Source organism: Cebidichthys violaceus, unplaced genomic scaffold, assembly GCF_023349555.1.
Source record: "Cebidichthys violaceus isolate CVI_PGR_0920_01 unplaced genomic scaffold, fCebVio1.0.p SCAF_22, whole genome shotgun sequence".
In the NCBI taxonomy this organism is placed as follows: Eukaryota; Metazoa; Chordata; class Actinopteri; order Perciformes; family Stichaeidae; genus Cebidichthys; species Cebidichthys violaceus.
The window spans coordinates 1,313,909-1,326,581 of record NW_027176395.1 but is presented as its reverse complement, the minus strand read 5'-3'; the positions used below and the strand labels follow the sequence as shown (position 1 = coordinate 1,326,581).

General features: G+C 45.6%; 1 protein-coding gene across 3 annotated transcripts in view; it reads left to right on the top strand.

The window, feature by feature from the left end:
* Window positions 1-12,230, top strand: part of fgfr3 (fibroblast growth factor receptor 3) — a 39,836-nt gene extending 27,606 nt beyond the window's left edge. For 2 of the 3 annotated variants that reach the window (XM_068717715.1, XM_068717713.1), the window contains exons 6-16: window positions 1,125-1,269; window positions 1,798-1,973; window positions 4,742-4,890; window positions 5,169-5,290; window positions 5,635-5,745; window positions 5,893-6,083; window positions 7,123-7,245; window positions 7,768-7,838; window positions 10,299-10,436; window positions 11,073-11,178; window positions 12,064-12,230. In XM_068717715.1, coding sequence (XP_068573816.1) covers window positions 1,125-1,269; window positions 1,798-1,973; window positions 4,742-4,890; window positions 5,169-5,290; window positions 5,635-5,745; window positions 5,893-6,083; window positions 7,123-7,245; window positions 7,768-7,838; window positions 10,299-10,436; window positions 11,073-11,178; window positions 12,064-12,228 — 1,497 coding nt within the window. In that variant the 3' untranslated portion in view covers window positions 12,229-12,230. The remainder of the gene's footprint in view (window positions 1-1,124; window positions 1,270-1,797; window positions 1,974-4,741; window positions 4,891-5,168; window positions 5,291-5,634; window positions 5,746-5,892; window positions 6,084-7,122; window positions 7,246-7,767; window positions 7,839-10,298; window positions 10,437-11,072; window positions 11,179-12,063) is intronic. The other variant, XM_068717714.1, reaches the window with a different exon arrangement.
* Window positions 12,231-12,673: the final 443 nt, after the last annotated feature.

Here is a 12,673-nt window from a genome sequence, read left to right as displayed (position 1 = left end):
TCAGGGTCTGAAACTCCCCCTCTGGTCATCACAGCCACCATCAGTCAAAGGGGCAAAGCCACAACTGCAGCGAAGCCCTTTTCTGAGTAGCTTCAAAGTTATTTTGGAGCCACGCTGAATCTTTAGGGGATTGCAAAGTATTATGAAGTCTTTGTAAATCTTAATCTTTGTAATATTAAAGTCTTTTTAATACTGATTGTAAGTCTGAAATGCTGAACATGTTGTATCTTGGAATGGAAAAATAATAGACCCAGAATAGATCCTTGAGGAACCCCTAAAAACAAAAGGTACAAATATAACAACCACAAAACATGTCAGAACAACATCCTGAATTCAAGTTTGAAGCTGAAATATATGAATATCATAATCAGCTGCATCAAAGGCTTCTGAGAGGTCTGAATAGAGGGTGAACGGTGAAGGGATCTGCTTCGCTCTGGCGTTCGGTCGACGCTGGTTTCATTTAAACTTGACAACCCGAGAGAAAACCCTCTAATGCTGTATCTCAAATCCTCTACTTCTGTTAGTACACTTACATGTAGTACTCTGCCGACACACACACACACACACACACACAGTACTCACACTGCACTGCATCTTCAACACACTTATCCACTCAACATAGCAAGCATAAGTTCAGAAGTATCAGATTTGAGACGCAGCAAGAAAAATGTCCGCTGCAAAAAATGTACATCTTATCGAGTCGTTTTTTGTCTTATTTCTGAGCATTAAAGAATATTTCAACCTCTTTTAAGTAGAATTCAACATGTGTATCTATAAGTCAGGTTACTAGAATCCAAATTCTTGACACAAGTTGACAGGAAACTGTCTCACTTAGCAACAGTTGAAATGAATGGATGAGGAGGTTTTTGCAGCGCGACATCTCTCCGGGTTTAGATTGAACCAGCAGGCTTCTTTTGCAGCGTGGTGACGGTGATGCTTTGGGTGTTTTCAGGTGTCGGTGTCAGCAAGGAGAGAATCACTCCTTTAAATCCTCCCTCCTGTCCTTTCCTACAGGGTGTATTTGGTGTTTCCTCTAAGGAGCTTTTGGGCTCACGATATCTCTCCTCTCTCTCTCTCTCTCTCTCTCTCTCTCTTACTTCCTCCCTCCATCTCATCCTCCACAGACGGCCGGTATTAACACCACAGATAAGGAGCTAGAGGTTCTCTTCTTGACCAATGTGTCTTTTGAGGATGCGGGCGAGTACACTTGTCTGGCGGGGAACTCTATCGGCTATGCTTACCACTCTGCCTGGCTGACGGTTCTTCCAGGTATACTTCTCTTTTCCCTGCGGGTCTTTGGACTCTTGTGGTCCATTTCCATCTCCAAACTATGATTACAACTGTGCTTTATTGTTGGTTTTTTGCTCAGTAGCACGATCTTTAACGTTCATTTGCAACCCTAATTACCATAGATCGTTACGCGTTAACACTGTTTTAAGTGTGTCGTCTCCCCTTTTTAATTGGACGAGCCGAACATGCGGTCCAGCCTCCGTTGAAAGACGTTTTTTAATCAAAGCAGATCGTCTCAAGGCTACGAGGCAATTTAAAGACATTTTTTGTGTTCGGTGTTCAACACAATAATTACCTCCCTGAGGAGGAGCATATCACAGGTGCAATTACCTGCAGCAGGATGAAACTACAGGCTGATTGCTTTCTGATGTGTTCCTGCTTTGACGTATAGATGTTATTCCGTAGAATCTGTGCTACTGAGCGAAGTATGAATAATGTGGCAATCGTCACGTCTCTTGTATTTCGGGGCTGACGATTTGTGCGCGTTGACCTCCTCGTCCCAAAAAGCAGTGAGCCCGGAGAAGGAGGACTACTACGCCGACATCCTCATCTACGTGACGGGCTGCGTGCTCTTCATCCTCGCCGTGGTCATCGTCGTCCTTTGCCGCATGAGGATGACGACGCAGAAGACGCTGCCCACGCCGCCCGTGCAGAAACTGTCCAAGTTCCCCCTCAAGAGACAGGTAACAGAAAGTAGATACAAGATTCCTATGAGCGCTTTCCCCCTCTTCCTCTCTCTCTCTCTCTCTCTCCATGTCTGTTTAGCTTTTAGCTTTTAGCATTACGGTTAACGTTGGTGCAACATGATGCTACAGATGCGGGTGAAATTACGTCACAATTTTGTCTTTTCCCCCCCAAAAAAACATCATATGACCTGCAAGAAAACTATCTGTAATTTTGAGAGACCTGCAGAAGAGCGTGCATTTGCAATATCTGTCTCTTTGAACTTCCAAAGAATAATTGCTCTCAGGATCGGACTCACGCAAGCCGAGAGTGTGAATAAACAGAGTCTGTTATTGTCCGTCTATCCGTCTCGGATCTCTGTCCGTCCCGCCGCGTTGATGACGTCGCGCGGACGCTGGAAGGCGTCACGCCGGTGACATGTGTTTCACGTTTATCTTGGAAGCGGACTGAGCTCGGGGGATGTGTGTGTGTGTGTGTGTGTGTGTGTGTGTGTGTGTGTGTGTGTGTGTGTGTGTGTGTGTGTGTGTGTGCCCTCCTGTGACTGTCAGTGTTAGTTTTAGATTTCACTCTGTGTAACACACACTCGCCCACTCAACTGTTTGGACAGAAGCATAAAGTGGAGCAGCTGCAGCGCTGCAGTCTGCAGTCTGCACAGCGCTTCACGTCATCGTCTCTCAGGGCGCCGCGTTCAAGGTCCGAGTCAAGACCAAGACCAAGACCAAGTCCAAGTCCAAACAGAATGCAGACCAGGACGAGACGGAACGAGTCCTACTTGAGACCGAAATAGGAAATGCACTGAAAACAAAGATTAAAGGAATAGTCCGACACTTTAGGAAATTTGCTTATTCGCTTTCTTTCCAAGCATTTTATCAGAATGCAAAAATCGATTTCATTTGTAGATTAAGTTGTAGGAATTATTCTTTTTTTTGCTAGATTGTTCAGGAGGGTTGTGCTCTGTCGACGGGTAGGAAGAAACATTTGAGTCAACATCAATCAGAGGCTGGACCGGGACATTTCAGAGTCCAAACAGGAACGAGTCCAAGAAGGGAGAAGGATTTCTGAAACGGGGCCAGAGTCCCTTTTTTCAGGCTTTCCCTCTCCACACTAATTAATAGACCTTCACCCTCACCTCATCCTCTGTTCACTCCCCGCTGCTCTCCTCGAAACAGCTTCTTTTCTCATCGCGTCTCGGTGTTCTACGGTCCTCAGGCAGTGCAGTGCGGCTCTCCTTCTTTTGGTTTTCTGGTCTCACAGCCGCTGTGTGGTTTCTCTGGTCGAGCTCCAGCTTGGTCCGAAATGCAAAATAATGCATTTTAAGAAAAAGAAAACTATTACTTTTAAAGTCAGTTCTTGGAAAACAAACACCGAAACAAACCTGGAAATATATGGAAAGGTCGTAAAATAAAGTATTTCTGTAATTATCCCTGGTTACATAAGAGCAGCCTTGTCAGGTTGTGTTAGGTCGAAAGGCCATCTTTAATTGTAGCCTCTGAATCTCCTCCATGCTGCTACCTTCACACACATGCTCTTATAAGGCAGTGCAGGGGAAGATCTTATTGCATTTTTCTGTAATCTTTGCTTCGTTTTTTGTGAAGCTAATCTCCCGCTTCTCTCCTTTCTTTTTCATAACTCTGAGTAAATCTCCCATAAACCCCCTGGCATGTTCTATCAAATATTACTTTTCATGCCTCTGAAATTGTGGTCGGGGCTGGGGTTTTTTTTTTTTTTTTTTTTTAAAGCTTCACAGCATTTTTTTTCTCATTTTCCTGCTGGTCGAGAAGTTTAGGAGGGAAGTCTGGTAAGTGGACATGTTTGTTTGAGGACCCCACCTGAAGGGGGCCCGGAGCCGGCAGACACGAACAGATCCATCACGAGCGGGACCGGAGCCATCAGCTTCCCCCCCCCCACCCCACCCCCCCGCGGCAGCCAGATAAATGGTGGGAGGATGCGGAGCCGGCGGAGGGGGGGGCCGGAGACGGGAGCTCTGCTGATGGATGGAGACGTCCGTCCCGCCTCGCCACGCGCTCGCTCCACCTCCACTCCACCTCCGCTCCCTCCTCCATTCGTCTTTGTTGCCGGCCCCGCTCCCTCCCGCTCCCAGCCACAGGCCGGCTGTTTGTAAAAGTCACCGCCGCCGTCAGAAGTCTCGCTGGTTTTTTTTTTTTTTTCCAGAGAAACTCGGGAGCTGCTGAAAGAGCTCTGACATTGGGTCCTGAGGCGCGTGATGTTTGCAGTCTGTCGCTGCCAAAAAAACCTTCCATCTTGAAGTTATTCAGTCATTTACGCGATCCTTAAATGTTGTTTTTACACCAAGAGGTTCAACCCGAGGTTAACGGGGAAACATCCACATCCTACAAACCGGAGCGTAAAACGTGCGCATTTTAATTACATTCACTTTTTCTGGCCTTGACATTTAAAATCAATTAGACTGAAGTGAAAAAAAACTAATCTGGAGATGAGATGAGTAGGAGCTGTCAACAATTTTAACTTGAAGGACGATAATTACAAAACATATTTCAATATTAACCGAAAATGTTTCGGATTATGATAAATAACTCAACTAAATCTCACTCTCACGGATGAATATTTTAGCTTTTTTATTATCCATCCTAAGATTAGATTCCTACTTGATTGGAGCAGAATTTGTTAACGTACTCTGTGTTCAAAAGTCATGTTGCGTTTCCTCTCTTTCCTCCCGTCTGCTAGTATCACCTCTCATCACCTCGTCCTTCTTCAGAGTCTATAACAGTTTATTTCTGCACCCAAGCAGGTGTCCTTGGATTCTAACTCCTCCATGAACTCCAACACCCCGCTGGTGAGGATCGCCCGCCTGTCGTCCAGCGACGGCCCGATGCTCGCCAACGTCTCGGAGCTGGAGCTGCCCTCCGACCCCAAGTGGGAGTTTCCTCGGACGCGGTGAGAAAAAAAATATATACCTCCGCGGCTCTACATTCATCATTGTTGTCTAAACGCCAAAACACACTGGCGCGCTGCAAAGCACCATATTTCAGAGGCGACAGACGCCGCGCTCTTGTCCTTGTAACGGGATGTGCTGTGAAAACACACGCCGGCGATACATCGAGGCCACGGTGACACCTTCCCTCCATGTTTATCGTCCTTGGCAATCGCATTAGTCTCTTTCAACGGCGTAGAGAGAAAGAATCAGCTCTGAGATCGAGCCGCTTGTGTTTCAGGCTGACTCTGGGGAAGCCTCTGGGCGAGGGCTGCTTCGGTCAGGTGGTGATGGCCGAGGCCATCGGCATCGACAAGGAGAAGCCCAACAAGCCTCTCGACGTCGCCGTGAAAATGCTGAAAGGTGAGCGATTGTTGTGGATGAAATGAGTACGCGACCTTGACAGGAGCGGTGTTTACACCCGCATGTTTTTAATGCACACGTTAGGAAGAAGAGTCGATGCCCTCAATGGATCTTTGACGATTAAATTCTCACGTAGCGAACATATAACTCATATGACTGATGAGCTGTTTCTGCTGTTGGTGTCTTCCTGATGAATATATATATATATATATATATATATATACATATATATATATATATATATATATATGTATATATATATATATATATATTGAGTCTTTCCTCTCTCCTGCGTTCCTCTCCTCGATGCTCGCTACTTTAACTCTCTCCTTCGTTTGTCTCAGACGACGCCACGGATAAGGATTTGTCGGACCTGGTGTCAGAGATGGAGATGATGAAGATGATTGGAAAACACAAAAACATTATCAACCTGCTGGGAGCGTGCACACAGGACGGTGAGTCCTCGGAGCACCAGGGGGGAGACGATCCACTCCACAGTTACACCGAGCGATCGTGAGTGACTCTCTCTCTCTCTCTCTCTCTCTCTCTCTCTCTCTCTCTCTCTCTCTCTCTCTCTCTCTCTCTCTCTCTGTGTGTCGCAGGTCCTCTGTACGTCCTGGTGGAGTACGCCTCCAAAGGCAACCTGAGGGAGTACCTGCGGGCGCGGCGGCCGCCGGGCATGGACTACTCCTTCGACACCTGCAAGATCCCCGACGAGCAGCTCACCTTCAAAGACCTGGTGTCCTGCGCCTACCAGGTCGCCCGAGGCATGGAGTACCTCGCCTCGCAGAAGGTCAGCCGCCGTGATGCCGCGTCACTGAAACTCATGTGCAAATGCTGTGTCACTGAGTGTGTGTGTGTGTGTGTGTGTGTGTGTGTGTGTGTGTGTGTGTGTGTGTGTGTGTGTGTGTGTGTGTGTGTGTGTGTGTGTGTGAATAAATGCATGTTTTAGAGGAACTGTCCTCACAGCTGCAACTTTTAATTATTATTTCCGATGAAAGAAAAGACAAAAGACGATCTTCCTACATAAGGATGGCTTGGCCAGTACTCATCTAAACTTAAAATAATAAAATAATAAATGTTTTTTTTGGTGTGTAAACTGTATTTTTTTCAAACTTGTTGATTTTGTCATTACTTTTAACACAGAACACGAAAATTCAGAGAAATTTGTGAGCTTTAGCGCCGCAGGTGGAGGCGTGAACCAATCACGGTGTGCGGAACCGACATATTCGAAACGTACACCATGACAGCAGTCCGAAAGAAGTCAGCAAACTCTATTACGACAAACGCAGAGCATGCCGGGTCCACTCCTTTCGTTCTTACCTTTCACAATAAAAGCCCGAGACATAAACACAATGGGTAACTGTCACTGAAAGGAAACTCAATGAAATCGCTTTTTTCATTTGTTTACTTAAGCATTACTGCCAGACTCTGCTCCGGGTAAATAGGATCAAAATATTTGCACGTTTTTTTTTCCATTTTCGTGGAAAGAAACAGCCTTTAGTCTGAACAGAAATCAAGTCAGTTGACCTTTGCAGTGTTAATGTTCTTTTTTTATGCTCATGGGAAGCAATTAGATAATATCTTTGCGAATATAAAAATAAGTTTGGAGTAAGTTTCACACTCAGGAGTTGGGATAAAGGTACATTTGCCATTTAGGGGCGAAAAAGTTTGACAATGGTAAATGAAAGTTGACAGCTTTCAGTGCATCAGTGTATGGGAACGTGTGTGTGTGTGTGTGTGTGTGTGTGTGTGTGTGTGTGTGTGTGTGTGTGTGTGTGCGGTTTGTTGCGTCGACGTGTGCTTGATGCCCTTTGTGCTTCTCTCCTCAGTGTATCCACAGAGACCTGGCAGCCAGAAACGTCCTTGTGACAGAGGACAATGTGATGAAGATCGCCGACTTCGGTCTCGCCAGAGATGTGCACAATATAGACTACTACAAAAAGACCACCAACGTGAGTCTCAGCGTCCCCTCGGTCAGAAACAAAGTGCTGGCTGATCATTTCAGGCCTTAACTTTTATAAAGAGAAGGTATAGCGGGGGGGGGGGGGGGGGGGGGGGGGGGGCACTTTGCCCAGCGTTCGATATTCTACAGCAAAGATTCTTCCAGTCTGCAAAATCTAACTATGTTAGAATACTTTATTTTATCGTGGGAAGGACAGAAACAAAGATTTAATGTCCAAGCAGAGACATTTAGTTTACAGAGCTGGAACAGTCCACTAAGTGCGGGACAGACAGCAGACATTGTGATATTAACAACGAGACATTCATGAATCTTTAATCCATGTTTTGCGAGCCTCATTTGTTGAGTTTGGATTGAAGCTACTTATGACGGCTTACGAGGAGACAGGCTAGTTCGAGGTGTGATTACGGCCTTCGGCGGGAACCAGACTGCGTGTTCGGGTCCGTGTTTTTGTGCTCGGTACAGAATGGTTCTGCTGACCCAAGCGGTTCTGCTGTGCCTCTTGTTGTTGCAGGGTCGTCTGCCCGTGAAATGGATGGCTCCGGAGGCTCTGTTCGACCGGGTCTACACGCACCAGAGCGACGTGTGAGTACTGCGCAAAAAAACCAAAACCGCCGCATGCCGACCGCCCGCTCATGCGGAGCCGGCAGGAATCCGGGGGTGTTGAAACGTCGTGACTGAGCGCGTTAGCGTCAAACGGCGAGCTGTGCGCGTGTGAATGTGGAATCGGGACGTTTCCCCTTCCAAAACATCTCCCGCTCGCTGTCGCCCCCCCGCGCTCACTCCACAATCCTGAGCTTCTCGTGTATCGGCGGCTCCGCATTCCTCGGCCGCGCTTTTTGTTCTTTAATCTTCCCAAATGTGACATCAGAGAGAGGCAGAAACACAACAGAGCTTCCACAAGCTGCTGTTTGGACGGCGCAAATCCAAGAACGGGCGATGAGAGGGTCGGTGGATTCATCACGAGGTGGTTTGTTTTTCCTAAATTCAAAAGGGCGCCGTGGACAAACGCACCTTTTACGACCTGCGATTGCTCCAGAGTTGGCTGCGTTCAGGAGAAGAAAGGCGAGTTTAGGAGGGGAGGTCACAAAGTCAATCTGTGTTGTGGTAGTTTAACCCCCCCCCTCTCTCTCTCTCTCTCTCTCGCTAAACTGCTCCTTTCACCCCCCACCCACAGCCAGACGCTGTGTCCCCAGCACTGCCATCCAAGCCAAACACGGGCCCCTGTCAACACGGGCTCGCCGTGTAATTACACCAGACTGGGAACAAGCCGAGAGGAGAATCGGCCCCGCTCTGTTATTTCAGCAGGTCTGGATTACAGAGTCGATCCTCCCGCCAAACCTCCTCCTCCTCCTCCTCCTCCTCCTCCTCCTCCTCCTCCTCCTCCTCCTCCCTTCATACAGTAGTCGCTCCGCAGCCAGTTTACTCTCACACACCTCGGGGGACTCTGACTCCTGACCTGTGATGGTTTTTTACTGAAACGCTGAAACAGACGGGAGGCGATTAGAGCGCAGCGAAATCCAATCTGTCGCAAACGGCAAGAAAAGAGAAGAGAGCGACTGTGAGGAAACCTTCAGCTGCAGCGGCACAACCGGCTCACGCAGCTTTCCAAACACTTCGGTGTTGCTGTGAAGGCAGAGCTGGCTGTGAGAACGCTCAGGGAGACATTTGTGTTGGATGTTTACATATTCACATATTTTTTGAGAAGCAGCGTGTGCCTTCAAGTCATTTGTATCACATTTCCAAGTGACAGTTTCTACAAATACATTTAGACCAGAATACATTTTATTTAAATTCAGCTACCAGGGTTGTTTACTGCCGACATATATCTTTTAGTATATCGTATATATCTTTTCTGCCAATATCACAAGATTTGATTTTGAATAATTTATAATAATAATATTACAATAATAATACAATTTTTTATAAATTGTAATCGCTGACACTGATCTTTACTGGGAAAAGTAATAATGTTACAGTTATTCTCCAACACTGATCGTGATATTCTTCATTTTCTAAAAACATGAACGAGAAACTGTGTTTTCCAGTGACTTAAATGCCCCAAAAATCCAGGTACTTTAATAATAATAATTCTAATAATACTTTTAATTCATCAGCGTTTTGTCGTCACTCAACAAACCGATTGTTCAAGTTCGTTTTCCGCCCTCCGGACCAAAGCGGGGATAATTAGATTAAGCGGCCGCAGTGTGTTTGGGGGGGGGGGGGATCGCATGATATCTTTTGAGTGGTGCTTTATTAAAAGTTTCACATTGAAGACTCAGTGGATTCAAAAAGCAGACACATTGGGCTGCAGCTCATACTGGCTGCAGTTTCAAAGGACACTGACAGTGATGTTTTTATTAAACTGATCATACAAACAAAGAAATACGCTGCTGATATACTTCCAGCTGCTTTTATTCATGTAGGCCTGATTCCTTTGTGCCGTTGAGCTCCATTGTTGTCCGAAAACTATTAAAAACACATCAGAGAGCCACACTGATGAACACACACACACACACACTGTAGTTCTTTTGACACACACCGACCTGCTGCCACAAATACACTCACTACAACACCAAATATGTATCAATCCGCCGCTGAAAATAATCCCCAACAAGTGCTCTATTTGATCTTGTTTGAGTGACGTTTGTTAAAAACTACAGTGACCAGCTGTTTAAGGGAAATAATAGACCTTTTTTTAAATAAAACTATATATTTGTGACCCATTTTTTTTAAAGATTTAGTGCGTTTCCTCCGTAGGAACTCGTCTCCTTGTCCGGCTTGAGGGACGAGTTGTTGATTTTTACAAATATCGACTGACTGTCCCAGGCAATAAGAATGTCAAATTGATTTTTACATTAAGTGCAGTAAACATTATTAAAGATCAATATTTCGGTTTATCCGGGGAACCTAAACCTCTTGACTGCTTCAGGCCATGAGTGCTGTTTAACCTCTAATCTGTATTCATTGTGTGTGTGTGTGTGTGTGTGTGTGTGTGTGTGTGTGTGTGTGTGTGTGTGTGTGTGTGTGTGTGTGTGTGTCCAGGTGGTCCTATGGGGTGTTGTTGTGGGAGATCTTCACACTGGGAGGCTCGCCGTATCCAGGAATCCCAGTAGAAGAACTCTTTAAGCTGCTGAAGGAGGGTCATCGGATGGACAAACCTGCCAACTGCACCCATGAACTGTAGGCGTCTCTCTGATTTATAGTTACTTATCAAATATCAATTTAGCAGCAGGCCGTTACTGACCCGTTGATGCGGCGGTGCGTGCGTCAGATGCCGTGGGGTGCTGATCAAGTGTTGACGGGGCCTAAATTTCTGAATTAATTTGATTAATTCTCTCTCAAACTGAAACCTCCACGCTCCCAAAAATAGAAAGGCTCTTCATATCATCTAGTTTTATGCATTCTGTATTCATATTCAGTTGCATTTCATTTACAAGTAACAACTAGAAGATGAAATTCCCAAAGTGTTTGAGGCTAACTGTATCCACAGATATTTCAGGGGTCCATTGATCCTCATCATAAAAGGTCAGCAGCTTATTGGGGTTTTCTGCTCCTTGATTGTGGTCGTGAGATGTCCTCCATTACTGTCAGCTGTGGTGAACAGTGTCTTCTTGCAGCTGGAAACTCAATGAAAAATGAAAACTGTTGAAAACCAAAAAATGATGAGCCCTTACTTTAACTTCAAACTGCAATTACAGAGCTTCACCATCCAGCTGCAGATCAAGTAGAGCAGTACGGATCTGAGATCTGAGAGGACTTTGTACTTATGTGTCATTTTAAACTAAACTAAACTAAACCTTGATGTGGGCGTTTCAGGTACATGATCATGAGGGAGTGCTGGCACGCCGTGCCGTCACAAAGGCCGACCTTCAGACAGCTGGTAGAAGACCACGACCGGGTTTTATCAATGACCTCCACCGATGTAAGTCTCCCCGCACAGCTGCTGCTCACTCATCACACGGAAACACAGAGACGCTACCTTCAGGTTCACCTTGGACCACTGTAACTTTTTCATTTAATAAAGCACACTCAGCTAACTAGAAAGCACATTTAAATGTACTGGGATCCTCTGTGATGGCACATATGTCATCACAGATATTATACAGGAAGTGAAAAGAGAGTCGGGTCTGAAACGTTAAGCCAGAGCTGAAGTGTCTTAAACCTGCATTCTCTCTAATGTCCATCAGGGGGCGACTCCTCTGGTTGTATAGAAGTCTAGTCTAAAATGACTCTACTTCTCTCTTGATTTATTCCCTCAGTAAACATTGTAAACATGAGTTTATGGTCTCAATCTCTAGTTTACAGTCTTCTTCAATACAGCATGATGTTCATTTAGTACATTATGCTCCATTTAGAGTCACACAGACCATGAAGCAGGGGATGATTTAGGGCAAAAATCCAAAATCGAGGCTTCCGCAAACCGTCACAATCCACTTGTTATACACAGTCTGTGATTTTGAGATGAAAACACAACATTTTTCTACATAAACATACATTTAGTACATAAATTAAAACAGGGATGCCGGATTAAAAGTTGATTTTATTTTTCATTCACTGTCTCTAAAATGTTAGGTTTGCATTAAAATCAAAGATGACAATGGAAGATAATGTACAGATCTATTTAAACAATATTCAAAATGTCAAAGAAATATGCAAATACAATCATAAAGTGTCTTTTAAACATCATAACATAACAACATAACAAATGTGTGATAACGCAGTAAAACTATATAATTCTTCACTTATTTACCGCAGAAGGGATTTGACTGTGACACCGGAGTCTAACATTTGACCCCTCCTCTGACAGGAGTACCTGGACCTGGCGGTGCCCTTCGAGCAGTACTCGCCCACCTGTCAGGACTCCAACAGCACCTGCTCCTCAGGGGACGACTCGGTGTTCGCCCACGACCCGCTGCCCGAGGAGCCCTGTCTTCCCAAACAGCTTCCCAGCAACGGGGTGATCAGGACATAGAACCTGAGCTGGCGGGGGAGGGGGAGGAGGGGGGGGGGGGGGGGGGGGGGGTTGGACTTAAACCTCCCCTCACAGTCTGCGATTTATGAAACACCTCTCAGTGACTCCTCAAGATATGGAAATGAAAACTCAGCATGCAATACTTCCACAGTGCTTCAGCTCTTCAATTCGTCTTAAAGTCCCAGTCGAAATCCTCTTCGACTGGGTTTTCCTCCTCCTCCTCCTCCTCCTCCTCCTCCTCCCCAAGAGACTCTTTGAAACATTGAAGGATTATTTTTTTTGCCGTTGAACCATGTTTGTGTTCTTCTTTTCAGAAATGAAATTATATTTTTGTACTCGGGCCAGTCTTTTTGTTACGGACAATCTTTGGGGTGAAACCATTCCGTGCCTACTGGGATGAAAACGTCCTGAGACTGAAAAAAAGAAGAAGAAGAAGAAGAGGAGA